The sequence below is a fragment of the Drosophila suzukii genome, chromosome 3 (genome assembly GCF_043229965.1).
Source record: "Drosophila suzukii chromosome 3, CBGP_Dsuzu_IsoJpt1.0, whole genome shotgun sequence".
Lineage (NCBI taxonomy): Eukaryota > Metazoa > Arthropoda > Insecta > Diptera > Drosophilidae > Drosophila > Drosophila suzukii.
The window spans coordinates 4,360,702-4,386,571 of NC_092082.1; the positions used below are offsets into that span (position 1 = coordinate 4,360,702).

General features: G+C 44.6%; 6 protein-coding genes and 1 long non-coding RNA gene across 7 annotated transcripts; 2 read left to right on the plus strand and 5 right to left on the minus strand.

Moving 5' to 3' along the window:
- Nucleotides 1–39: 39 nt before the first annotated feature.
- On the minus strand, nt 40–1,568 carry LOC108013301 (inositol monophosphatase 1). The gene is made up of 4 exons (XM_017079092.4): nt 1,369–1,568; nt 1,156–1,289; nt 734–1,102; nt 40–488 (listed from the first exon to the last, which is right to left on the minus strand). The coding sequence occupies exons 1-4, from the start codon at nt 1,435–1,437 to the stop codon at nt 224–226; spliced, it is 837 nt and encodes a 278-aa protein (XP_016934581.2). The 5' UTR covers nt 1,438–1,568; the 3' UTR covers nt 40–223.
- Nucleotides 1,569–2,098: 530 nt separating this feature from the next.
- Nucleotides 2,099–4,265, minus strand: LOC108013099 (uncharacterized). Its single transcript, XM_017078745.4, has 3 exons — nt 3,137–4,265; nt 2,630–3,001; nt 2,099–2,568 (listed from the first exon to the last, which is right to left on the minus strand). Exons 1-3 carry the CDS (start codon nt 4,138–4,140, stop codon nt 2,160–2,162), a joined length of 1,785 nt encoding a protein of 594 aa, XP_016934234.2. The 5' UTR covers nt 4,141–4,265; the 3' UTR covers nt 2,099–2,159.
- A 726-nt stretch (nt 4,266–4,991) lies between these two features.
- AcCoAS (acetyl coenzyme A synthase) lies at nt 4,992–13,923 on the minus strand. Its single transcript, XM_017078742.3, has 6 exons — nt 13,414–13,923; nt 6,968–7,706; nt 6,747–6,901; nt 6,274–6,442; nt 6,023–6,212; nt 4,992–5,932 (listed from the first exon to the last, which is right to left on the minus strand). Exons 1-6 carry the CDS (start codon nt 13,722–13,724, stop codon nt 5,484–5,486), a joined length of 2,013 nt encoding a protein of 670 aa, XP_016934231.2. The 5' UTR covers nt 13,725–13,923; the 3' UTR covers nt 4,992–5,483.
- Nucleotides 10,581–11,683, plus strand: LOC118877229 (uncharacterized). Its single transcript, XR_010653978.2, has 2 exons — nt 10,581–10,930; nt 10,993–11,683. It is a non-coding gene; the product is annotated as an uncharacterized lncRNA (long non-coding RNA).
- Nucleotides 13,924–14,439: 516 nt separating the features above from the next.
- Nucleotides 14,440–15,460, minus strand: ppl (glycine cleavage system H protein, mitochondrial). Its single transcript, XM_017078746.4, has 3 exons — nt 15,135–15,460; nt 14,802–15,080; nt 14,440–14,740 (listed from the first exon to the last, which is right to left on the minus strand). Exons 1-3 carry the CDS (start codon nt 15,250–15,252, stop codon nt 14,640–14,642), a joined length of 498 nt encoding a protein of 165 aa, XP_016934235.2. The 5' UTR covers nt 15,253–15,460; the 3' UTR covers nt 14,440–14,639.
- Nucleotides 15,461–15,894: 434 nt separating this feature from the next.
- LOC108012560 (uncharacterized) lies at nt 15,895–19,334 on the minus strand. Its single transcript, XM_017077975.4, has 5 exons — nt 18,967–19,334; nt 18,228–18,516; nt 17,110–17,441; nt 16,480–16,559; nt 15,895–16,419 (listed from the first exon to the last, which is right to left on the minus strand). The coding sequence occupies exons 1-5, from the start codon at nt 19,045–19,047 to the stop codon at nt 16,101–16,103; spliced, it is 1,101 nt and encodes a 366-aa protein (XP_016933464.2). The 5' UTR covers nt 19,048–19,334; the 3' UTR covers nt 15,895–16,100.
- Nucleotides 19,335–20,023: 689 nt separating this feature from the next.
- Nucleotides 20,024–24,050, plus strand: pzg (putzig). The gene is made up of 3 exons (XM_017079093.4): nt 20,024–21,025; nt 21,087–23,517; nt 23,573–24,050. The coding sequence occupies exons 1-2, from the start codon at nt 20,377–20,379 to the stop codon at nt 23,456–23,458; spliced, it is 3,021 nt and encodes a 1,006-aa protein (XP_016934582.2). The 5' UTR covers nt 20,024–20,376; the 3' UTR covers nt 23,459–23,517; nt 23,573–24,050.
- The last annotated feature ends 1,820 nt before the right edge of the window (nt 24,051–25,870 follow it).

Sequence of the window (25,870 nt, forward strand, 5' to 3'; positions counted from 1 at the left end):
TTTTGGCAAGATAATTTATACAAAAAAAAACAAATCAAATCCTTTATTTGTTTACATCAATTTTTTATTTGGAATATCCATGACTAGGCGTATTCTTTTTATTTTTTAGGTACATGGTCGGTTATATGAAATGCTATGGTTAGGTCGGAATGGAGTTACATAGTTCCATTTATATGTCGTTAAAGGTACATTAAATGCCATTACTTAAGGATTTTTTGTAAGCTTAATCATCGCGAGGTAATGGATAGAACTGCGTTAGCACCTTGGTTATTTCCTGCGCCAACTGGGGAGTGGCTGCTGCCAGGACCCTTCGTGACATAATGTCGAAGTCACCGCCAGCGGGATCGATTACCACTCCTCCGGCCTCACGAACAATCAAATCCCCGGCACAGACATCCCAAGCATGGATGCCAAACTCATAATTGGCATCGGCGGCTCCCAGAGCAACCATCGACATATTGAGGGCTGCCGAACCCAGGACGCGTAAACTGAAATAGATCAAAATATTTAGATACTGAATATTAATATTAAAACAACAATATAGGAATAAAGATAATGTAGGTATATGGATCATATAAGGATAAGGAGCTTCAAAGAATCACCTTAGTGACTTTTCAGATCATAAGAAATTTTAGCTAGATTTTTTTATACTGAAAGGAAAATATGTTAATCATAAAAAAAATAGATTTTGAACCACTATAGTATATTCCTCCTGCAAAAGTTGATGACTCACCCATGCGCCCTTTTGGCCATCTTCTCGAAGTTCTCGTTGACGACCTTCATCTTGGCCTCATCCCGGGTGGTTCCGAACTCACTGGTGATCAGAGCTTTGCTCAGTTCCTGCTGATCACTCACACGGATCCTCCGCCCGTTGTAGAAGGCTCCATGTCCGCGTCTCGCGGTGAAGCGCTGCTCCAAGATGGGATTGTAGACCAGACCCAACTCGGTGACCTTGTTCACCTTCAGACCCACGGATATGCAGGAGTGGGGGAAGGCGTGGACAAAGTTCATAGTTCCATCTACAGGATCAATGATCCAAGTGGGGTCATTGGTCAGCTTTTTAACGCCCTCCTCCCCGCTGCTTTCTTCCTCGCCAATGAACCTAAAAAACAAAAAGTTCCAAACAGTTTCCTGGAAAATAACTATGAATCCTACTTGTGATCCGGAAAGTGCCGGCGAATACCGTCCATCAGCAGCTGCTCCACATCCTTGTCCGTCTGGGTCACCAGGTCAATGTCGTTGCTCTTGGTCACAAATTCCTGTCGCGTCTCATTGTTGCGAGCGATTAGCTGGAAAAATTACCAGCGAAAAAAGAAAATTCCATTAGCCTCTGCAGCACTCAAGTGTTTTTCCACTTCATCTAATTACCCTGCCAGCCTCGGAGACCAGATTGCTGACCACCTCAAAGCACTTCTCCAGGTCCACATTGTCACCCATTTTGCAGTGGTGTTTTCTTAGCGATTTCTGGTTTTGGAATGAACCGCTAACAAATCCAAAAGTATCAAGTTTTAATTTAATTATACTATTATCAACAAAGTGACCGAGCCTCGCTACCGTTAAATTGTTCCAATAAGCTCAGGGAAAACACAAACAAAATACCAGAATAATTCTCTGATTGGATGTGGCTAGAGGCAACAGGTTTCCTCATAAACCATTTGTTAATATTAAAATTTTGACTAGGAAAGATTAGATTTATTTGAAACGATTTGGATTTACAGGTCCTTAGTTTAGAATTGTTATTATTAAAATCATCCAAGAAATAATTCTCTACACGGTAAAGAACTTTACTTAGATATCGGGGACACGAACCGTTATACAAATTTTAGAGGAAATTCAAATATAAGAAATTCGTTGGATTTCCATAACTTACATTTGTGGAGCTTGCAACAAATGACTTCCATAAACCGAAGATAAGACCAATTTTGAAAAGATCAAATAAGAATTGGATATCATATTGACATAATAAGTAGGTACTTAAATATGTTACAACAAATGAACAGGTAAATAGATACGCATTTGAAGTAAAAGGAAGAGGTTACCTAAAATCTGTCTATGTAGATAAGTCCCAAGTAAAACCCAAATTGATTTAAAATTACTATCCCCTTGCATGGTCAATTTATTAAATAACTAAAATGAATTTCAGCTGGCCTTCCTGGTGGTCAGTTTGCAGTCGCCGCTGGCTTCTCGTTGGACTGTTCGGTGTCCGTGGTGTCTGGGGTCTCTGAATCGGGGAAATCCGTCTGGCCGGTGAAGTCCCTGGTCTCCGCAGCGGGTCCATATTCATTGGGATTTACGGATCGCGGTTCGTCGTCGCGTGGCGAAGGATAGTTCTGCTCTAGGTTGCTGCCCAACTCCAAGGCAAGGTGCTCGGTGGAGGCAGCCAGGCATCTTCGGGACATGATGTCCAGTTCGACTCCAGCCGGATCCATAGCCACTCCGCCCGCCTCGGTGACTATAATAGCTCCTGCGGCCATGTCCCAAACGTGCAGTCCGAAATTGTAATAGGCATCCGCCACTCCAGATGCCACCATGGCCAAGCCCATGGCGGAAGATCCAATCGAACGCATCCTGGAAAAGGATCAGTTTGTGGGGTCATTATATGTTTCCTTGAAGTGTACTATATACTCACGCGTGGGCCCTCTTTAACAGCCGGTGGGCATTCTCATGGGCCACCTGGTTGCGCGTCTCATTGCCGCCCGAACTGTACTCCTGCAGGACCATGGCCGATGAGAGGTTGATCTGTCCAGACGTCCTGATCATCTCGCCATTCAGTTGAGCCCCCTTTCCCTTCTGAGCTGTATACATGTTCTTCATTGGCGGATTGTAGATTATACCAAACTGAGTCTCCTGGTTCACCAAATAGGCCACCGATATGCAGTAGTACGGAAAGTGGTGGACATAGTTCATGGTGCCATCGATGGGGTCGATTATCCAGGTTGGGTCATCTGTCAGGGTCACCATTCCGGTCTCCGACTTTGATGTTCGCTCTTCGGCAATGAAACTGCAAGGGAAATGGAAAAATATTTAGAAAAAGGTTACCTCCTTTTAGTCATCTCAAGTTTTACCACCAATAAAATATGGATTTTTTAATTAATAAGACTTCGAGAACTATTTCCTATGAGTAACCCCAACTTACTTGTGGTCGGGATACCGCGAACTGATGGCCTTAATGAAGGTCTCCTCGACTATGTTGTCAGTGGGAGTCACCAGGTCGTTGGTGTGCTTCTTGGTGGTGTACTCCTGCTGCTTTTCGTTCTCCGCCAGGGCAATTGTGCCAGCCTTCTTCACCTCGCGACAGGCCAGCAGGAACAGTGTTTCTAGATCACTGTCGGGGAACTCGGCCGGCACCTTGGGAAGATCCTCTTCCTCCTGCTCCTCCTCTTCATCCGAGTAGAGCATGCCGGATGTGTTGGTTCCCTTGGAGGCGAACACCTTCGATGGATGGAAGGTGATGTCCGTGTTGGTCAGCTTGCTGTTCAAGCTCTGCACATCTTCCTTGCTATCATCTGTCGGTAAGGACGACATCATCGGCGGCGGCATGGGCACATCCTCCCGCCTCTCCACCGGCGGAGGAATGGGAGCAGCTTCTGTCTCTGCGAAATCTATGGATTTCCGCTGCTGTTGAGCTTGTGGTGGAGGTGGCGCGGGTTTCGCTTCTTCCTTCTTCACCTGCTCCTCCGAGGAGGATGATGATGGTGACACCCTTTTCTCCGACTTTCTTTTTGCCGTTTTCTTGTCCACTTCAGAGGATTCGCCATCGGCGTCGGCGTCCGAGCTGCGCTGTGGTTTTGGTGGAAGATCTGGAGCCACAGCGGCACCTTGCACCAAGGAGTTACGAGAGGAAATGTCATCCGAAGGCCTGGCCGGTGCCGGAGCGGGTTTGGGACCAACGGGAGCATTGGTTCGATTTGGGTCATTTTCGGCCGCCAACCGCGTTTGCGATACCTTAGCGGAAACCGAGCGCTTATCGTGGGGCGGCGCCATGGAGCCACGTCGCTCCTCGGCATGTCGCAGTGTGGTCACCCGGGCATCCTGCTGAGTGGCCTCGTGGTCCTCTAACCCGAATCGCGTGGCAGCGTTCCTCTCCTGGGCCTCATCCTGGCCCGGCTCCTTTTTGGGCGGATGCTGTTCGTCGGCCATTTTGATGGAGATCGTCCTTAGTTCTCCCACTGCCACCAAGGTGTTGAAAGGCCTAGCCGAAAATCAACTAAGCTGGTTTGTCAAAGGTTGAGAATTGACTGCCCCAGCCGGAACTTTACAACAAGGCCAGTGTGATCATAGGATTTTTTTTACTTTGAATCTTAAAAACGATCAACTATACCCTTGCAAAGGGTATAACGATTGCAAGGGTATATAAACTTCGGCTTCCCAAAGTTAGCTTCCTTTCTTGTTTTTCAGTAATATTTAATTACTCAAAACTAAAACAATCTCTTTGGGATTTGCAGGTTCAAACACATTAAAACAATAAACTTTATTATACACATACGTTCATATACAGAAATATATATATAGATATGTAAATTGCATTCTTCCGTTCGCCATCACTGTAAAACTAACAATCTTTTTACAATCAGACTGGGCACCGTGCCCTCTTATCAGCCAATCCATAATATCGAATATGTCTAGATCGATCTCCCAAAAATAACGAGCTCTAACAATAAAATCCTCTATAATATTCATAGGCTTGCAGCAGTAACTTCAATGATATGTTTCGTTGCAGTAAGTCTTCTGACCGTATAACGTATATATGGTGTATATAGTATATAGTATATCCGAGCGGTTCTCTTTAACATGTAGATCGTATGTAGGAATGTGTTGAGCATAATGCCACACTGATATGTATCGTTCTCAAACTTACGCGCTAATGGGAGGGGAAAGAAACCGATTTCCCCGATCGGTTCCGGACTTACGTGCGTGTCCTCTCAGATCTGAAAAGGTGCGTGAAGAGAGACTACAAAACATAAGGATACAACTGAAAAGTGTGAGCTGTGTAATTGTGGCTACAACTGGAATCGTGTATATATTTTGTCTCATATCAATTCTACTAAAAATACATACATAAGTAAGATATAATTAAATTTGTATCACAACGAATTAGCGAGAACTTAAACTACGACTACAACGAAGAAACAAAAGAACTGGAAAATGTGTGCGTGCTGAGCATGTTAACTACGGTGAACAGGCAAATACACAAGAAGATATAGACGATAGTAACTGGGATCGAAAACCAGCCGACTTACTTACGCACACGCTTAGGCTTACGAACTAGGTAGAATTCAGAAGGTGCTAACCACGCCGTAGCCCGGAACGGGACCAACATTAAGCAATAGGTATTTCATATATGTAGGGGGAGATTTACAGGACACGTAATCGGGATACGTAAGTGGTAGAAATGCGGTGGCAGAGTGGGGTGCTCAGTGCAAACCGGAGAAAGCCTTGGGAAAGGGATTCTAGCCGCTGCCAGTTGGACCATCTGCTACCATCTACTTGGCCTCCACAGGCCGGTTGGCGAAGAGTTGCTCCACAATTTGCTCGTCGGCAAGGGTTGAGGTGTCGCCCACATTGCGATCGTTAACAGCGATCTTGCGCAGCACACGGCGCATGATCTTGCCGGAGCGCGTTTTGGGCAATCCGGGAGCGTTCTGGATGACATCCGGCATGGCAAAGGGTCCAATTCGCTCACGCACCATCTTCTTAAGGTCGGAAATCAGCTTCTGGTCAAACACCTCGTTCTCGTTGGGTGTGATGAAGCAGTAGAGGCACTCGCCCTTGACGGGATGCGGACGGGAGACCACGGCGGACTCAGCCACACGAGGATGCTCCGTTAGGACCGACTCCACCTCGGCGGTGGACATCAGATGTCCGGACACGTTCAACATGTCGTCCACTCGGCCAGTAATCCACAGGTATCCATCAGCATCGCGACGGGCACCTGTTAAACAAATAATAAATTAAAGAGTTAGCAATAAGCTCTTTCCAATTCAAAGTTCAATAATAATAGGTAGAATATTTCCAAACTCACCATCGCCAGTGCAGTAGAAGCCAGGGAACTTCGAGAAATAGGTGTCCTCAAAGCGTTCATGGTTGTTATACAAGGTGCGCATCATTCCAGGCCAAGGTTGCGAGAAGACCAAGTAGCCCTCGCCCTCTCCCTTAATTTCGATACCGCACTCATCCAGCAAAGTGGGCTTCACGCCAAAGAAGGGGAATGACTGAAAAAATATGGAAAATTATAATTTTGGTTTAGTTTTTAGATTGGATTTGTGCACTTACAGCAGATCCGGGCTTCATGGGAGTGGCACCGGGGAGGGGTGTGATGACATGACCTCCGGTTTCCGTTTGCCAGAAGGTATCCACAATAGAGCACTTCTCCTTTCCAATGTAGCGATAGTACCACAGCCAGGCCTCCGGATTGATGGGCTCACCAACGCTGCCCAAAACTCTGCAATAAAATAGAGATCATATTATAAGTAATATATTATAGTAAATAAGGATCTCTTCTGTTTGCTAAATAGATGAATGGAAGTACATCTAAATTCTTGTTCAAAATCTAATCTTGTTTAGATGACTAACACGTTTAGTTCTAGCCCTAACAACTTTTTAAAAAGACTAACTCTCAGTAAGATTGAAATTGGAAAGTAACGTTTTGAATTAACTTATTTTCTGAGGTTCAATCAGATCTAAAAGCGTTTGACAATAAACTATTATGTATGACTAACTATTACTCATTATTATAAGACACCTACTTGAGTCCGCTCAGGTTGTGCTTGAGCACGGGTCCCTCGCCGTACTTCATGAGGGCACGGATGGCCGTGGGAGCTGTGTAGAACTGGGTGACCCTATATTTGTCAATGACACTCCAGTACCGATCGTTTCCAGGGAAGAATGGGGTGCCCTCAAACTAGAAGAGGTATTAAAGACAATTAGTCATAAATCCATTCATTGTTTGATCTAATCAGACACTTACAATCACTGAAGTGGCACCATTGGCCAGTGGTCCGTACACCACGTAGGTGTGTCCCGTGATCCAGCCCACATCGGCGGTGCACCAGTAGATGTCACCTGGCTTGTAGTCAAAGACGATCTTGAAGGTGGTGGCCGCATACAGCAGATATCCGGCGGTGGTGTGGAGCACGCCCTTGGGCTTGCCAGTGGAACCACTGGTGTAGAGCATGAACAGCGGATCCTCGGCATCCATCCACTCGGGATAGCAGGCTGGCTCCTTGTCCTCCATCTCCTCGTGCCACCAGTAATCCCGGTCGTCGGTCCATGGGATCTCCTCCTCGACATGGTCAGGCTGGCAGGGAGTCACGCGCTTCAAATGCGACACAACTATGCACTTCTCCACCGAGTGGCCCATCTCCTCGACCTTCTCCAAGGCCGTGTCGCACAGGGCCTTCAGGTACAGAGGCTTCTCGCCACGCCAGGCTCCATCGGCCGTAATCAGCAGCTTAGCCTTGCAGTCGAACATCCGCTCCGACAGGGAATCCGGCGAGAATCCGGCGAAAACGATCGAGTGCACGGCTCCAATGCGGGCACAGGCCAACATCGCGATGGGCAGCTCCAGTATCATCGGCATGTAGATGGACACACGGTCGCCCTTGCGGATTCCATGGTCCTTCAGCACATTGGCGAAGCGGCACACCTCCTCCAGCAACTTGCGATAGGTGAGGCCACGGGAATAATCGTCGGGGTGGTTGCCCTCCCTGGAACAATGGCAAAAAAAAAGGAAAACGACCATGAGGAAACACATTGGATTATATACTCAGTATTACTTCTATAGTATTTACATCGAGCACGCGCCGGTGGCGTTCTCAAATGGGTGTCCACGTACCGGGTGTTCCACAATTGGGCTAATTATACCAACCACAATTGGATCACTTACTGTAATGCGAGGCTTCCTAATTGCCCGAGGAGACCTAATTCGATTCTCTGCATTCAAATAGTCACCTAATTTCAAAGTTGTCTCTTATAGTTGCGGTAAAAATAATAGCACAGCATTTTTTTTTGGAATTGCATATGAAATTCTTCCGCATATCATGTTAAATTCAAATTAAATAACTCGTTTTACTTAGAAACCTTAAACCTTTTAAAGCATTTGCTATATAAAAATCATAAGTATAAAGTTCTACAGAATCGATTTTTTAATTATAACCCAGCAGTTCTATTGATTTAACCGCTGTTGTTTTTACTTAATACTATATATTTTAGCATTGTACAACTGTATGCTTGTGTGGATACTTGGTATGCCTTTCCCTTTTTGTTCTGAACTTGGCAACAGAAGCCAATGCCAATAACCGACATAATTTCATATACAACAGACGCAATAAGTATTTGACTGACTACACTAGGCACTAACAATATGTGGACTTTTAATAAATAATTTACCAAAAGGTAAGTACAGTCCAAATTTATCTGGAAGGAATAAAAACAATAATTTCATATTCAATTTGAATACAAATCTAAGGCACTGTCAACATTTCCCTAATTGTTGCTATTAAGTGAATGAATTTAGAAATTTAACACGAAACAGTATGTAAAACTTGTCAGAGCTTTGAAAGCTTTGAATGGGTAAACAAAAATCGTGACCGAGCTAAATCGTGAATGATTTCAGCACCCAAAACGGATATAAACATTCGCGATTGTCGATGGACAGACACGAAACCTGGAAAAGTAATGGGGAAAGCAATTTCCATGGCACTTTTGGAGGTCAAGGCAGATTAGGAACGGGAAAATTAATAATAAACTAACTGGACTACAAAGCAGCAAAAAAGCGACAGGTGGGCTGGGTAGATAGACAACGCAATCAGTAGGGCACAATGGGGAGTGTAAATCATCGCCTGCTGTCCGTCACCTGCGATAAGACTAGAATTAGCCGGCAATAAAACGGCTTTTATTTCGGTCCCCGCCAAAATATTACCAAACAGAAATGCAGAAAGCAGTCGGAACAAAGCTCTCATCGTGACGTTTTTTTGGGGTTATTTTGGTATTGCTGACTAGGCCGCAATGTCCAAAGTTCACGCTAAAAGGGGTGATGAGTGCCGAGTGGGGTTGCTTTGGGCCGATTCGGGTGATTCGACTGGGCCATCAACACTCGTGAAATGTTATTCCACTTGAACGAAATACGTGTTTTTGTACTTGTACTTGTCAATTAGTAAGATGGTAAAAATAAATAAAATACGCATTGAAAATGCACCGTTTGTGACTCGAACTGTTTTTGTAACGTTCAGTATACTGGGTTTACTCATCATTGTTATTGAAGCTATACTAAAACTGGTACCCAAAATAAGAAATTTTAATTCAAAAATCCTGGAAATTGTTCTAAATGAATACTGGCATTTATTATCGTCGAACTGTTTACAAATGCCAATAGCTAAAGTGGTTTGTACTGCACATTTTTTAAGTTTTCAAATTCAAACCCTTTGTAATATTATACCGGTGTTAACATTTTGAATTGTATACCAATATTTTTTAATAAATGTTATTAAGCTTTAAGTCTTCTACTTATCAAGGGTAGTTTCGATTTCTGTAATAAAGATATCTGAGTTAGGGCAGTTCTATTTTGGGGATGGAATTACCCATAAAGCTCCAAAACTTTTCTAAAGAAAGGTGAATGCCAAACTGTGCCGGAATCTTAATCAGCCGGCGACAGCTCACAGTCAAGGCCAAGTGTTTGTGTTTGAGGACGTCCTCTCCACTTATCAAAGCTATGAGCACTTAGTGGCTCCTCCGCCTCCGCATGACTAACCGAAATTGGTGGGAAAAATGTGGCGCGACGCGTCCCGTCGACTGTATTAATTTCCAATTTGGAGACGTAATCGGGCCACTTGCCGCCTAATCTCGCCGCCGGATCGCCAGACAAGAAATTTTCCATGCCGCCTTGCAAACACCTCATGCACCGTCCGTCTCGCCGTACCATTCACCATTCACCTCTTGACCACGGGAAGACGCGTGGCCGTCTCCGGCTTATCAGAAATCAGAAAACATATGCTAAAAACAGCCACAAAACAGCACACGATTCTGCCGAAAAAAATTATGAGCTGTGACATAAAAACTACAGCAAAAACAATCAGCACCAAACAACTTATCTTAATAACAATAACATCAGCTGTTGACTCGCGTGTCGTATAAATCGCATCGAATGTTTTTGGATTCCTCCCAGCACTGAACAAAAATATTGGTTTCTTTATAAAATGTTTAACCTTTCAAGAGACATACACTATCTCCCCAAAATGGTTTCCAAAACGACTTTGTGTTTGACGATCTATAATCGAAATATTGTTTCAAAATATTTTTTGTTTTTACAAAAACAAGCTCCGAAAAACGAAACCTTAAAGAACCGGTTCTAACGATAATAAAATGGATTTACAATGTAATCGTTTCAATCGGTCAAAACATGATTAAAAAAATGTTCATAAATATTTTTTTCTTAGCATTCATTTGACCTTTAAAATGTATTTTTATGTGGCATGGAATTTTTTTCAAAGCAGCTGGAACTTTTGCGTATGCAAAAATTCGAATAAATTACATTTTAACTGCAAATATGTTCTAAAAAGAAATGGTGATACATACATATACTATATTATGATTTTAGACTATACTTTTTATTGAATATATAACACATCTAAATTTTTTACAGTGCTTTCTTTCATCCCTTTCTTTCGCGTCTCTGTGTCTGCCCAGACCTTACAGTTTGAAAGACATTATCGTACGATGTGCTGATCTCCTGTTTATCTAAAGATCGTTTATTTGTTTTTAACGGTTTCGTGGATCTCGGAGCTTTGTTAAGGCAGCTGTTTGCATAATTTATAGAGAAGGGCTTGGCAACCTGTTTTTGTGGAAAAACTGATAAGAAGGGCGAAAAAGACAAGAAATGTCTAGGTAGCATTAATGTATAGTTTCTGGGTTCTCTTCGCTCTTTCTTTCGCAGGTAAGACCATTCTTTTTTTGTTTTTATTTTTTTTTGTTATCTCTGTCCTTGTCTGTCTGCAGGTGCGTGAGTGGAGCGGAGTGGCTCTCTAATTGGTTGTGAGTGAATCAGACGATGTGATCGCGTGATTTTCTAGACGCCCAGTGCAGCTCAAACTGTTAGCTGTTACTGGAAATTTAGGAATATTATGTTTAAGGTACTTTTACTTAATTTCTCCATGTCTATCTATTCTAACTTTTCCTCCACCTTTTGCCCAGACGCTGTCACGCTGACACAGAAACCGAAAAAAAAGAAACAGTCGAAAACATAGCAAAATGCTTAACGCAAAGACGCGCTTCCATCAATTTGAATAAACAATTTGCGCGCATTGTCAAATCGCTTACCTAATATTGCTCGGCTTTCGCTCAGGCTTTCGTGCGTTTAATTCGATTTAATTTGGTTGCTAGCGACTCTCGAAATTAAAAACCGTTTGCGTAAATCGGTTGAGTTCGAAACGGTTATTTCGGTACCAAGGTACAAACCACTTGAGTTCGAATCGGTTTGAAAAGTGTTGGTTTCAAAAGAACAATTATATTTGAAAACGTTCCTTGAAATGGTTAGTAATTTACCAGATGTTTGAAAATCTGAGAACAAATTGAAGATCTTTTTAACAACTTTTTCGTTTCGCAACCCCTATCTGTGCTATAAAACTGGGGCATATAATTTTTAAGATTTTGTTTTGCTTTGGTTTGCAATAAAATTATCTGAAACGGCCGTTCGAAAAGCGTTAATTATTACTCATTACGTGCACGGTTTTTCTGTCTTTTTGGTTTGTGTCCCGCTCTTTATCTTATCTAAGGAAAGTGGGGACAGATTGTGCGCTGGGATTAAATAATTCCCACTAAAGCGGAAAATAGCCCAGAATAGTGATGGGCCCTCGTAACTTTGAGGCTGAATGGGAACCAACTTGTGATGACCTTGTAATTGCCTTTCAATTACCTGACTTTCATTTGCATTTCCTCCGGCAGACGCGTCCCGCGCCCTAACCCGCCCCTTTAAGTGATAACCCCGAGATAAGCTCATTAGCATTAACATTTGTTTAACATTGTGCTTTTTTTTTGCCCTGACGGATGGCTCGGTGAACTTTGGGTCTCAAAATAAAGCGAATCTTCAAGCGCAACCAAAACAAAATACTTATTTCATCTAGGGAACTCAATTTAATTGCGTTCTGAGTGGGCACTTGAGAACCCCATAAGGTATTATATAGTACTGGTAGCTAATCAGCGAAAGGAGTGTCTGTTGTTTAATCGTAATCAACGTAGTCTGTAGTTTTATAGTGGGAAGAACCTATATAGTGGGTGAAGTCATTATTTAATATTTGCTTTAATTGTTAGCTTTTCGCTACGAACGAGTGTCTCGTGTGGAGAAACAAACAAATGGTGCGGAGATGAGTTAGGAACAGACTTCAGATAAGGCAGCTGGAATAAGGGATATTGAATCTGTACTTTTCAAACTACGAAACAAAAAAGGAAAGCGTAAAAATAGTATTTCAGTAATAAAAAATAATTGTACAAATCATTTTAAGGTACAATATCTGGCCTTTAATTTCATATATAAAATAAGAAAAACTTTGTTGTATTGAGGCTTTAACAAAGGGCAATGACCTTTAGGTGACTTTATGTTATTACTTTGCCTTATATTTAAGAACAAAGGAAATATTTAAAAGCTATTGACAAGTATTGGCAACGAAAAAACAGTTTACCCTAAAATAATTAATAGTACAACTTCTAAATTACATAAAAACGTATAACACATCGATTAAGATTTTTTTAATCAAGCCAAACGCTATTCTATGAATTAAATGTATATAAAATGCTAGTCCCCTGCCTTTAAACTTTTTTAAACTAACTAACCGGTTAATTGTTAATCGATTTTAACTATACAATGAACTGAATAAATAAACAAAGAAATACCAAGCGTAAACTTGGCCGGGTCACCCTGTTATGAGGGTCGTCTCGAGGAACGAAGACTGACCCTGACATTGACCCAGAGTGTTCAGCCAATACGTAGTAAAAAATCCAAAAAGCACCCAAAATGGAATTAATCATGAGTCTTTAGACTCACTGTCACATTTACCATGCAAACGATTAAACCAATTGTGCGCAATCAAAACAAAAATGATAGCTTCAATTAGCTGGGCACAAAGAAAATAAAAGGAAAGCTCCTGCCCAAAATCGATGCTAAAAGGTAAGATTGTGCCCTTGAGTGGCATCCCTATACAGATATATGTATGTGTACAGTGAGCAAAAGGAGTACTATCATCTGTTTCGAACACGGTTCCTGCGCAGTGAATCCTGTCCAAGAAGAACCCACCTTGGTACGTCACAAGGCGAGAGTTTCGTAACCACACGAAAAATCAATAATCCTGCCACCCAAAACTTTTGTTTTCATGCGACCTACGCCACCCAGTGGGAAAGTGGGCGAGGATTGCCAGCCAGACTCACCAGTAATAGGCGATTTGATCGCCCAGACCGTTCCTAACGTTGCGATCCAGGAGGTTGTAGCACAAATTGGTGGAGGCACCCTCCATCCATTTGATCGAAATGGGTCCCTTGGAGATGTTGAAGTTGTACTGTAGGAACTTCTCCGGATCGGCGGGCGTCTCCCAGTGGAACTGCTTGGCCACACGGGACCAGAACTCGGCCGGGTTGTCCAGCGACTCCTGGTAGAACTTCTGGTACTCCTCGAAGCTGGATATGTAGGCATTTTGGCTGATGGCCGGATTAGGATCGTATATTGATTTTTCCGCTGGCATTTTGTTTTTGATTTGTGGTTTTAGGTATATGTATATCTCCTTGAATTATTCTCCCTTGTTCGAGGTCTGTAATTATCCTGTTTTGCAATTATCCTTAGCTTAGTGTGTGGATTGTGATTGTTTTTATTATTCTTGGGGTTGGTTTTCGAGCAGCACGCGCTTCTCGCACCGCACGGGTTGAGTTTTTTTTGAGAACTGACCATACGAGTGAGCTATTGCCAAGCTTTTCGCCTCCGTTGCCATAGCTTTCGGGTGGAAAAGCTTCGACGAACACGCTCTTCAAGTTCAATGGGACATGGGCGGCGCTTTCTGGAGGGCTTATCATCTTGATCGGTCATAATTTCAAGGCGCGACTTGGTACATCCTTATCGCCCAAGCACGGCGTAACTTTCCAGAGAGAAAGGTGTGTCATCGGTCCATCATCAATCAGGTGATGGCTGGATGCCGCGGCGTGCGCCATCGCGTGTCCCGGCAACAGTGTTGAATGTTGTTTTCCAAATCCGGCCAAGCACGCCGGTCCAAGCTGATCCGCAATATTATGAAATTGAGTGGTTTGCAGACTCGGCGACTCTCTTAATCTTTTGTAGAGTGAGTTGTTATCTTTGAGTAACTCTCAGCACGTTTTCTCTTAATTCAAACGTAGTGCTTCTTATCATCTAGAAGGTTTCCATGGGGGAGCAGACGGCGTCTGCCACCCGCAGGTCAAGATGCCCAATTTAAATATAATATTTGGCTTTACTGTTGGTTCTTATTCGTAACAAATTTCAAGAGCTACAATAACGTGTGTATGACGATGAGTTTGGTTGGTGATTTTCGGGACGCGTGTGGAGTTTTTGAGCTGATAACAAATGCTAGATAGTATTGTTTTAAAGGCTACAGTCAAGATGCTTGGTTTATCTGCTGCTGGCGGTTGTTCTAGTGATCGTCACTGCTGCTCACGAAGGTTTTGTACTGTTCCTCGGTCATGAGGCCATCGAGTTCCTGGGGATTCTTGAGGTCCACCTTGAAGAGCCAGCCTGGGGAATGGAGAGATGTGATTACAATGATCCGAATAAGGCTTTTTATACCAGATCTTACCCTTCTCATAGCAGCTACTGTTGACTAGGGCCGGTGTGTCCTCCACCTGGGCATTCTTCTCTGTCACCTTGCCAGTAACTGGAGAGTACACCTCGCTGGCCGCCTTAACACTCTCCAGGGCTCCACATTCGTCATCCTGCTTGAGTTCCGTGCCCGGTTCCGGCAGCTGGGCGAAGACCACATCCCCGAGAGCCTCCTGGGCGTAACTGGAGATGCCCACGATGGCGTTGTTCCCAGAGACCAGCTCTACCCACTCGTGTTTGTTTGTGTAGCGACGTTCTGGCGGGGATTACAGTTTGAGATGCGGTGGGTATTGCATAAACAATGGATTACCTTTGGCGAGGAGGCTGGTCAGGTGGAAGGCGCGTCCCTGGACGGCCACTAGGGGAGTGGCACTCAGCTGGCGGGCGGCCTGCAGCCCAATCCTTGCAAATTTCGTGATGAAAACCATATTTCCACAGTCAAATACAAAGGCAACTGCCGGCGAAATGAATATTCCAACCGTACCCGGGGGTGTTTCGGTGACAAATGATCGGATTTAAAACACACACGCTACGTTTAGTGCCCGGCTCTCGGGATGAAAGTCGAATATGGCCCCGGCTTATCAGAAATCAGACAATATTTTATGAACTTTTGATGACCCGAAAAAACAGCGGCAACTTGTAGAAGGGGCTAAAAAACGACAAACGCGTAGATGTCGATAACAATAACAGCCTATCGGGCTATCGCACTACCCTGCAAATTGGCGGTAAATTCAAATTATACTTTAACCATTAGGTATCAATTTATTAATTAAACTATTAAACTTGTAAACGTTTTAGATAGTTGATATTTCATTTTAATAAATAGTTAATATTGTTTAAGATTTTAAAACTTGCGAAAAATTTAAAAACGAATCATGGTACTACATTTCAAAATGTCCGGAAAAGTTTGAAGAACGCAGTCATATACTACGTTTCGATGCTCCTCCTGTATTTCTTATCTCTTCCCAATTAAATCGTTGCTGGGGGCCGTTTTCTGTCTTAATCGGCGACCACAGCCTTATCAGCTCTATAAAATAATCAAATTACCATACAAGCAAATACCATTCCACTGGTGGTGCAAATAACTATAACGTTTTCATTTATTTACAACTGTACACTTATATTGTTATTAACATGCAAATAAATAAGAATAACCGAGCAGAGCAAATGCTCACGCTGATAAAATTTGAACTAAACTTTAGTTGTCACTTGGGGATTATTTGAGAATTATTTTATGGAAGAGGGCTTTTCGGAGGGGCGCCAATGGGCTTAGTACCTAGTACTGGTGGGGCCGCAAAATGCCATTGGGACTGGGCTGTGGCGAATAGTCGGGTTGGGGGAATCCCGCGGTGGCCACCACAATGGTCTCCTGCACCGGAACCTGCGACTGTTGGCGCAACGGGCGACTGTTCTGCGGATTGGGAGCCGGATACTGCTGGAAGGCATTGAGGTCCCGGAAGCGGCGATCCAACAGATTTGAATCCATCGACATGTGCGCCGCCCGGACAATGGCGCCCTCGTTCACCTCGATGGTCTCCGCCACGGAGCGGGTGTCCGGAAGGTAGGCGGCATTGTTATATGCCTGGATCTCCACCCTATCAATAAAGATGGAGAATTAGATGGTTTTCATATTTTATTTACTCCTATTTACTCACTTCTCTTCCTCGTAGGCGCGAATGGGCGGCCTGGTGGTCAGAATATCATTGGAATCCTTGCGAGGATTAAACAAAGTATCCTGTAAAGGAAAAATAGCATTAAAAACATGTTGAAGATCACATAAAAATAAAAAAGTTTCTGAATCAAAAAGTATTTAAAAACATATGTATTTTCTAAATTTTCTGTAGTAGTTTCGAGTAGTTTAAATATATTATGAACAAGAACACTTTGAAATACAGAAAATGAAAAGTTCAAATTTGCAATCAATTTAAGAACATTGCAGTTCAAGCGAACTGTCCCTACAAAGAACCCTCACACCTAGAGCTAATTAAGCAATTATTTTCAACGGTGTTCGACGAAAAGAGCACGAAATCCGAGGAACCTCCTATCAGGGAAACCTGAGGCCAATTAGCTGCCGCCTATACGAGCCAGCTTATCATTAGTTACCATCACCACATTGAGTTAATTGTGCAAAATGCTAAGTTTAGCCATGTCGTAGTCGTTTCTGCGTTGTTCGAATATTTTCACAGACAGTGGCGGAAATTTATGGAATCGAAGAAGACAACGCCGGCCAGCCAGCCAACATAAGTGGGCGATGAGCTCACCCACTGACCCCCACCAGCACTTACCACACCATCCTTATCGGTGGCAATGCGAATAGCTCTCATGAGAAGGTACACAAGCAGTCCAAAGTTGATGAACCACAGAACGAATCCCTTGAAGGAGATGATCATCATGGAGATGGCAGCCACTCCACCGGCTATTAAAGTGGCAGCCATGGGATAGATTTCACCACTATTGACGCTATTGGCATTATACTTCAAAGCCGCATCATTGAAGCGTGCGTAATCGACTCCAAAGATCACTCCGGAAGCTATATCCATGCAACAGATGGCGGCCACAAAGAAGGCCCAGGTATATATGGCTGTCAGTGTCTGCTTGGGGTTGTCCTTGCGCACCCCTAGAATGAAGAAAATAAAACATATAATTAATAAAAGTATAATCCATCACAGGAGGGTTAAATGCCTGTCACCAAAATAATATCACCCTAAACATGTGATACATAAGTGGGTCTACTTATGGGCAATACATCAATCAAATTTATAATGAAGTCATTAAATAATATAATATTAAACACCTAACCTACTAATTGTATACATTTTTTAAAGTAGATTACAAAATATTAACAAACTTAGATTTTTTAGTGTATCACAAAGGTACAATAGATGTTATTCATCAGGTACAAAAAAAAGAAGCAATTATCCACATTTTACATTGTGAAATATTTATTTAAAATGATAAAACATAAGATAAGACATTATATCGTGTGTCTACTGAGTAATAGATTGAGTCTTGCTACGTTGTCTCAAAAACCCTTAAAATTCCAAACAAAGAACTAGCCTGGATAATGTAAATTACTTTAAAATATTCCTTATTAACCATACTGTTTTTCTAATAACACCAAATAGCATCATGCTAACCCTATTTCAAATGCTAAAACAGTAATATTGTGGGGAACAACCATAATTTACGCATTATACAACTTATCATATAAGTTTCAAGCAAACTTATCATAAAACATTGTTTATTTGGGCTTTATGGCTTTTGGCATGCGAGGGTTTTTTGATACTATCATCAGTTTCGGCTGCCCGATAAAAGAAATTCATAGATTTCTTCAAGTGAATCATAAAGGTTTGCGATATCTTAACTGAATGTGCAGCCAATTTCCGGTTCTTAAGTTACTCACACAGTAGCAGCACAATGGAGACGATGAGCCAGCAGACAGAAACGCCCAAGTATACGGAATCCCAGATCAAAATCTGACTAGGATCGAAAACTGTCGTCACTGTGTTTAGGATAGTTTGGTCGTAGTTCTGGTAATCGGAGGGGCTCATCTTGCATCCGCCCTTGAAGTACAGGTCGAAGAAAACTGTCTTGACCATGGTGCCATAAGTCAAGTCATTCGTTATGTACACCACACAGTTGAAGGCACATATCGCTGTAATGGTCAGCCCCATCCAGATGATAGACTGGACCTGTTGCAAGGAAAACTATATTAGTATAGGAGTTCACCGAAAAGTAATGATTAAATGATACTATTTTATTGTTATGCATTTTTAGGAGGAAAGAATAGGGATTTTCGGTTTTGTAAGTTCAATAAGAGCTATACTTAATATGCAAAGGAATTCAAAATACATTTGTTGTGCCCCTATCTAGATTCTTTCACTTGTTTACACTAGTCAAACGCTCTGGTTATCAATTCCTCTTCAGTTTGGGAATCGTCCCAAGTGAGTCAGTGATTATGTCACGATTAACTGACGACCAGGTGGAAATGTGGACTTTCCGATAAAGAGAGGGTATCCAATTTCAGTGAGTGCCTGCGATGTCAGCTTCAATATCTCTCCATATCTCTTATCAATGGGTACGGAATGGGGTCGCGGTCGATTGGTAGTGACTGTGACAGTGACTTCCAACTGCTGACTTACCACTCCGAGAATTCCTGCCCAAATGGCGGCTGTTCTGAGGGAGCCAAAGTGCTTGATTTTCGTTGCCGGTGGTGGATACATTTTGCAGTGACTGTTGGATGCAAAGGTGTATTGCTAAATTCTCACGCCCCGGTTGCGGGAGTTAAATCGATCTAATTTTCGGGTTGAGTGCGCTTTTGCCGTTCGCGACGTCCGTTGGCCAACTGAACGATCGGGCCGGACAATTCAAATTTCGACGGGGTTTGCAAATCGTTTATTGTACGAAAACCTAGAGATAATGGCCAGGGGCTTTTATTTTTACTTATTTATAATTCACTTCGATTCCGAGTTTATACCCGCTCGGTTTTCGTTTCGTTCGTTAACTGAATACTGTGTTCTGGTCGAAACCTTTATCGGGGTGAAGTTATGTTTTGCTTTGGTGATGGTAAATATTATATTATCGCTGCTGATAAGAAAGCCTCAGTTTTTATTTTACCAGACAGAAATCGAATGGCTAAAAGTGGAACTCTGGAATCTTATCGGCCTTCTGTATTAACACATTTTTGATGTCGGCCCTTATCGCTGCCTAAATGCTTGTATTTAATGCTGACCTCATGGCCTAAGCATTTTAATTATTTCTTGATGTGCATTTTCAAATATTCAAAATGCGCGGGCAAAAGCGCCCTCTGGCGACGGCCTAGTGAACTGAAACGGCATGACGTTGCATGACACACCAGACACGTCATCGTTTTTTTCAATAAAACAGGCGTAAACAAAGTTTTCATTACAAAAATGCAAGCCAAAAAATATTTATCATTAACAAACCACCCATTTGACTGTACAGATTAATTAAATATATTATTTTCCGTATTAATTGTTCCATTCATCATGCAAAACGGCAACGCTGTCATATTTTTTCTCTGTCTGACCGTGCTTAGATCGCCTAGCAGCCGCCATTTCCGTGGCGTGCGAGCGAGACGACCGGCTTGTGCACTCACGCCGTGCCAGGGCAGCGAGCATGCTGCAGAGCGAGACGACTATAGGCGAGCGACAAGAACCGCTGCAGCAACATACGCATTTTAACCCTAAAAAATACAGCACCGAGTGTTTAGTACAGTCAAAGTGACGCCGCGACAACCCAGAACAAAACGGATAATTAAAAGCGGAGGTCGATTGTTGTTCCTGGTGTCCAGTGTCAACGAAAAAGAGAGCGTTCCGTGTGCGTGGCCAAGCTGACTCGATCCCGATAGAAGAAAAGAGCAACATTCAGTGCCCCCAGCCGCAGTGCAAAAGTGCAGTTTGTCGTAATCGGCCGATTAATATTGAAAAGAAGCGGCTTGCAGTTGCGCGTGTGGCGCCCGCAAAAACCGAGCAACAACACAACACCATTCACCATCACGGCGTGCCCATCCGGATCCGAAAGGCCACGCGATGAACAACCAACTGAACCCGGCCACCTACCGCAAGTTCAATAATCTGCTCAGTAGCGGAGCGGTCACCGTGACCGGTCCCAGTCAGCCGCGCATCCTCAAGACGACGCGCCTAGTGGTGCCCGGTGGCGGCGGCGGAGGAGGAGGTGCCTCGTCCGGTGGCGCCTCAGCCGGAGGCGCCTCATCCGCCGTCGGCATCGCCCAACAGCAGGCGGTAAGCGATGCGGAGGCGGGAAACCTTGGAGTCGGCGGCCTGGCCACGCGGTGCTACATCTGCGATGATCGGTGCGAGCCACAGACTTCGCTCACCGAGATGTGCACCACCCACACGGCCACCAAGTTCCCCAACAAACTGGCGCAGCTCGTGGGCGAGGGCTTCCTCGTCATTGTCTGCGGCGAGGATTACGTGTGCACGCGCTGCACCAACCTGGTCAACTACTACGACCGCCTGGAGAACGATGTGGAGCGCGTCAAGACGAACCTCATCAGTCTGCTAAACAAGAAGTATGCCATTAACGAGGACGCGGGCCTGGAGGGCAGTCCGCCGCTCAAGATGCAGAAGATGGTCACCGGAGCCGCTAATCGGTCGTTGGAGGAGAGTCCTAGTGGGGAATTGCTGCGACCACGCAAGGTCCTGCAGGGCAACCCAGGTGAGCACTTAGTTTCAACCAAATCCAAGCTTTTGTTAAGGTTATTTCTTGTCCTAAACAGTGGGCCAGCCCAAGATCGCCGCAGGAGCCACCCAGAGCAGCGTCCAGGGCACGCAAACAGTCCAACGCAAGGCCACCAAGATATACAAGTGCACCTCGTGCGACTACAAGACCTCCGACATGCGGCTGTTCAACACGCATTATGAGACCTGCAAGCAGCAGACCTTCCAGTGCAAGACCTGCCGCAAGATCTTCCCGCACTTCGGGGCCATGAAGCAGCACATGGTGCGCGACCACAACACCGCCATGGACAACACTTGTGCCATGTGCCACATCAACTTCGTGAACGAAGCGAGCCTGCGCAAGCACATGGAGACCAATCACGCCACCAACGTGCTGGTGACCAGCACTACTACCATCCCAGCAGCCGCTGCTCCGGTGGCTGCCGCTGCGGCCGCCGCTGCTGCCGCCGCCACCGAGAATCTGAACGTGGTCGGAGCCTCGCTGTACACATGCAATCATTGCCAGTTTAAGTCCACGGACAAGGGAGTCTTCGATGAGCATATGCGCAAGCATTCTGCTGGCAAGCCCAAGCCGTTCAAGTGTCGCCTGTGCTCGCAGCGCTTCGAGACGCGCGAAGCGGCTACTGTGCACGCCAAGCAGCATCAGACCAATTTCTTCAAGTGCGGAACTTGCTCGATGACCTTCCCCAAGCGGGAGCTGCTTGTCAAGCACTTCGAAGTGCACCAGAATCCGGCCGCAGCTGCGGTCTCGCCCAAACAGCCGGTCAGCCAGAATCTGAATACCCAGAAGCTGCTCCAAGAGACCATTGACGAGGCACTCAGCGACAGTGTGCCTGCTTCGGCTTCGACAGCTGCTGTGGCCACCACCGAAGCGGAGAACAACATCCGCTTCTTCTCGTGCAGCATTTGCTCGCTGACGTTCATCCAGGAGACGTACTACAACCACCACATGGAGACCCACAGGCGTGACAAGAAGGGCGCCTCGGCCGGAGCCACTGCCCTCAATTCGGCAGCCACGGCCTTACTGAGCGACGAGCCGGGAGAGGCATCCGGAAAAGGTGGAGACGAGGGCGGCGAGCAGAATGCTGAGGCCGATATTGAGAGCCTATTCGAGAAGCTCCACTCCGACAAGAACGAGAGCGGCGAGGCGAACAAGGCGGGAAGCAAAGGCGGCGAGATGGTAATCACCTCGCAGGAGGGCAGCGGGGGCATCACCTTCAACATAACCATCCCCCAGCCGGACGGTGACCAGTCGCAAAAGGATTCGCCCAATGCCACAGCTCCCGTCTCCGTTAGCATTGATATGCCAAACCTGGATCAAGCCGAAGACGAATCCCAGTCTCAGGGCAGCATCGACGCCAAGGGCGACAGCGGTGACGCTTCCTCCGCCGACAGCAAATCCAATGCAGCTCCCGTGTCCATGCCCAGTTTAGATGATGACAATGAGGCTGCAGCTGCCGAGGCTGAGGCCGCAGAGGAAACCAAGGCGACCAGTAAAACAGGTCAAGAGAAATCCAAGGCCAAGGCCGGAGAAAGTGCCAAGGCGAAGGAGGCCGCTGCTGCAGAGGAACCCCAACCCTCGGACGAAGGAGAAGCCGGGTCAAAGCGTGAGGCCACGGATACGCCCACAACCGAGTCGGAGGCAGCTGCCGCGACCGCAGACGGCGCTGAATCTGGTGAGGGCGAGGTGACCGCCGGCACAGGAGCCGAGGGTGAGGCTGGAGAGGCTGCCGGTGGTGAGCATGTGGCCATGGAACTGGACGAAGCCATGCAGGCGCAGGTGGACGGCGGTCAGATCAAGTTCATCGTCAACGAGAACGGTCATCTCCTCCAGCTGGATAACCACATCCTGACCGACGCCGAAGGCAACCAGATAATTGTGCAAGATCCCGAGCAGATCCAGCAGCTGCTGCAAAGTGTGGGGGTGCTGCAATCTGGCGAAGGACTCGAAGGCGAAACCCTTCAAATGATGACCGATGGCAGTGGCCAAATGGTACTTGTCCACGGCGACAACAATGAGCAGCAGCTGATCGATGCCTCCCTATTGAACTCCGAGGGACAATTAATTATCCAGCAAGGACAGGATGGTGAGGAAGGCGCCCACGTCATCAGTGAGGATGGCACCCGCATCCCAGTTTCCGTATCGTACACGGAAGATGGCCAGCCCATCGTCCAAGTTCAACAACAGGTCTTGGAGGCCGCCCAACAGGCGGCAGCCAGTGCCTCCGGCAGTGCCGATGACAAGGAGGCGGCTGCCGCCTCGGCCGGCGAGGAAGTGCAAGTGTCGGAAGCATCCAGTGCAACGGCATCCACCACCGTAGTGGCCACCAGCACAGCCAGCAGCAGTGGCGGCGCCTCGGGCGGCAGCTTCTTTGCCCTGGAGGAGTTTACGGAGACAAAGGCCGACTAGGATTGGCCCTAGGGGCGGGGCCGTGACCACTATACCATACTGGCATGCGAAGAGGACTGGTGAGTTGTTAAGCACCACTAATTTAAAAAGCGATACTAGTTGCACTCGTCACAGGTTTTAGCTGTGGGCGCGCTCAAGATCTCTGGAGGACTTTTGCACACCCCTAACTGCAACCAACCAACCCGGACACACCCAAAACCGAAACCCATTTTACAGACAACTGAACACGAAGACAGAAATACACATGAAACTATTCAATATATATTTACATTTAGTATATGTATTAAACACTCCAGTAAACTAAACTAACGATTTCTTATTCACGAGCCAGAAGATAAAATTAATTCAATCAATCAAATTGTTCATGCGGTCCGTTTCGCACTCGGGTGCCAGGGATCTCAACCCAGATCGCTCTGGCTGCCCCAAATCGTGTCTAGGTTTAGTAATAGTATAGACAAACTGCAAGATGAATGCGAAATCAACAAAATTGTGTAAGCATATAGTTTATGTGAAATACTTGGAATATGTTTAAAATATGTATTTACACGCCAACACAACAATTACACTAAATAAAATCGATTTAAACACAAAATGGAGATCTGGGATCGGTCCAACTTAATTCAGAATTGATGTTGCTTCCTAAAAGCTCGTGATCCCAGTAAAATTATAATTTTAGGTGTATGGTACCCGTAACCCACTTTGAATAACCCCCAGTTCCACTAACAAATACACGCCACAAACACACCCAGAAATATACATATATATGTCAAGCAACTTGAAATATATTATTGTAAAGAAACGAACATCGATTCCATGTTTCTTTTTACTTTGTGTGCGGTATGTGGAATTTGGTATGCATGTAAATCGATTCAGATAAGATAATTAAACAAGCTGATGGCAACTTTGTTCCAATGAATGCCGATGGGCTCATAAGTCAGGCGGTAACCCCACCGTTTACACATTGTCAACATCGATTCACGCATTCATTTCTCAAGTTAATAGGGGCGATGACCTTATAGACTAGATTATTCAGTTATGAATAATAAAATCGAGAAATTCATATTTAATAGCGAAACTTTCGACTCATTCTTGATTGCTCAACACCTGTTGGCTATTGATGTATGTATATTTAAATTCGCAGGTAGTTGATTAATAAGATTTAATACTAAGTTGGATACTAAACACCCAGCGGTGGCATTAAAGCAATTAAGACGGTAATTAAAGCCTTATGAATGCCCCGTTCCGATTCATAAATCAGCGACTGTTGAAATTCTGAGAGCAGCAACCGAAATACTGCAACCGGATTGGCACGTGGATAGAGTTTCAGATAAATCCGACAACGAAGATGATCGGATAGAAGGAACTAATGTTTATTTGATAGTTTTGGATCCAAAAATAGGACGTGTACAAATTGCCGATTTTTGCCTGCGGGTTGTTTGTGATTTATCAAATGCATGTTTAGCAGCTTAATGGATCTGTTGAGAGGAAGATCAGATAAACGAACCCGCTATGAATAATTCATATTCGAATATGTTTCGGACGGGATTGGTAGAATCCACGAGTTGACGTCTTGGATGCAGCTGAAGCATTCATTCATTTGCGCGCTGAACTTTTGGAGTTGCCCGCGGTAATCTCCTAAAGATATTTGTGTGTCCCAAGGCCGGAACCAAATTGGGGATTAACTTGAGGCGAGCATCAATCAGCAACTTGTTTCGGTGATATTAAACGGTGTCAACTCAATTTGGTTTATTAGTCTGGTTACATTAGGTCGGTCTTCAAGAGTCGGTCAATATTATGCAACGGCCTTAATTAGGCGCCCATATGCAAATGAGCGGCGACCGGCGCAATCTTCTCGTTGATTGCCGCAAAAGCGAAAGTCGTTCTTAAAGACAAGGTCGGAGATCGGATCGGAATGGTGTGACATTTTTATAACAAAGGAGCCAGAGCAAAAGTGAACTGATGAAAGCTGACATTTTAGTTCGGTTGATTCAGGAGTCATTAGCATAGAAAACATGATTTCTGCTAGTTATGCAGTTCATAAAACTTGGAATTTTAAAAGAAGCATTGTTAGCTATTTCATAAGAAAAGTTGCCGGTTTCTACACTGGGGAAAAATGGTAAGCATAGTCTAAAATAGCGATAGAACATAAAGTAACCACAAGATTAACATTTTGTTCATCTCAAAGAATGCAATGGAAAAGAGAACTGATGAAATCTGACATTTCAGTGCGGTTGATTAGCGTAGAAAACATGATTTCGATTAGTTATGGACTGCATCCATAAATCTTTTAATTTTTATATGGGATTCTTCGCATATTTCATTGGCAACGGTGGACGATTTCTACACTGTGGAAAATTTGTTAAAGAATTAACGGAACTACAAATCTGTAAAATATATAATAATGAAAATTAC

Bases quoted from the DNA above. Each gene is read 5' to 3' on its own strand.
- LOC108013301 (XM_017079092.4), bottom strand. From the start codon at position 1,437: ATGGGTGACAATGTGGACCTGGAGAAGTGCTTTGAGGTGGTCAGCAAT. The intron at 1,103-1,155 runs GTAGGATTCATA...TTTGTTTTTTAG, and splicing joins CGGCACTTTCCGGATCACAA to GTTCATTGGCGAGGAAGAAA. The intron at 489-733 runs GTGAGTCATCAA...GATCTATTTCAG, and splicing joins ATGGCCAAAAGGGCGCATGG to TTTACGCGTCCTGGGTTCGG.
- LOC108013099 (XM_017078745.4), bottom strand. From the start codon at position 4,140: ATGGCCGACGAACAGCATCCGCCCAAAAAGGAGCCGGGCCAGGATGAG. The intron at 3,002-3,136 runs GTAAGTTGGGGT...TTTCCCTTGCAG, and splicing joins TCGCGGTATCCCGACCACAA to TTTCATTGCCGAAGAGCGAA. The intron at 2,569-2,629 runs GTGAGTATATAG...ATCCTTTTCCAG, and splicing joins CTGTTAAAGAGGGCCCACGC to GATGCGTTCGATTGGATCTT.
- AcCoAS (XM_017078742.3), bottom strand. From the start codon at position 13,724: ATGCCAGCGGAAAAATCAATATACGATCCTAATCCGGCCATCAGCCAA. The intron at 6,443-6,746 runs GTAGGTGTCTTA...ATTTTATTGCAG, and splicing joins CACAACCTGAGCGGACTCAA to AGTTTTGGGCAGCGTTGGTG. The intron at 6,213-6,273 runs GTAAGTGCACAA...ATATTTTTTCAG, and splicing joins CCATGAAGCCCGGATCTGCT to TCATTCCCCTTCTTTGGCGT.
- ppl (XM_017078746.4), bottom strand. From the start codon at position 15,252: ATGGTTTTCATCACGAAATTTGCAAGGATTGGGCTGCAGGCCGCCCGC. The intron at 15,081-15,134 runs GTAATCCATTGT...AATCCCCGCCAG, and splicing joins GACCAGCCTCCTCGCCAAAG to AACGTCGCTACACAAACAAA. The intron at 14,741-14,801 runs GTAAGATCTGGT...TCCATTCCCCAG, and splicing joins CAGTAGCTGCTATGAGAAGG to GCTGGCTCTTCAAGGTGGAC.
- LOC108012560 (XM_017077975.4), bottom strand. From the start codon at position 19,047: ATGTATCCACCACCGGCAACGAAAATCAAGCACTTTGGCTCCCTCAGA. The intron at 18,517-18,966 runs GTAAGTCAGCAG...TCCTTGCAACAG, and splicing joins GGGCAGGAATTCTCGGAGTG to GTCCAGTCTATCATCTGGAT. The intron at 17,442-18,227 runs GTGAGTAACTTA...TCTTCATTCTAG, and splicing joins CTCCATTGTGCTGCTACTGT to GGGTGCGCAAGGACAACCCC.
- pzg (XM_017079093.4), top strand. From the start codon at position 20,377: ATGAACAACCAACTGAACCCGGCCACCTACCGCAAGTTCAATAATCTG. The intron at 21,026-21,086 runs GTGAGCACTTAG...TGTCCTAAACAG, and splicing joins GGTCCTGCAGGGCAACCCAG to TGGGCCAGCCCAAGATCGCC.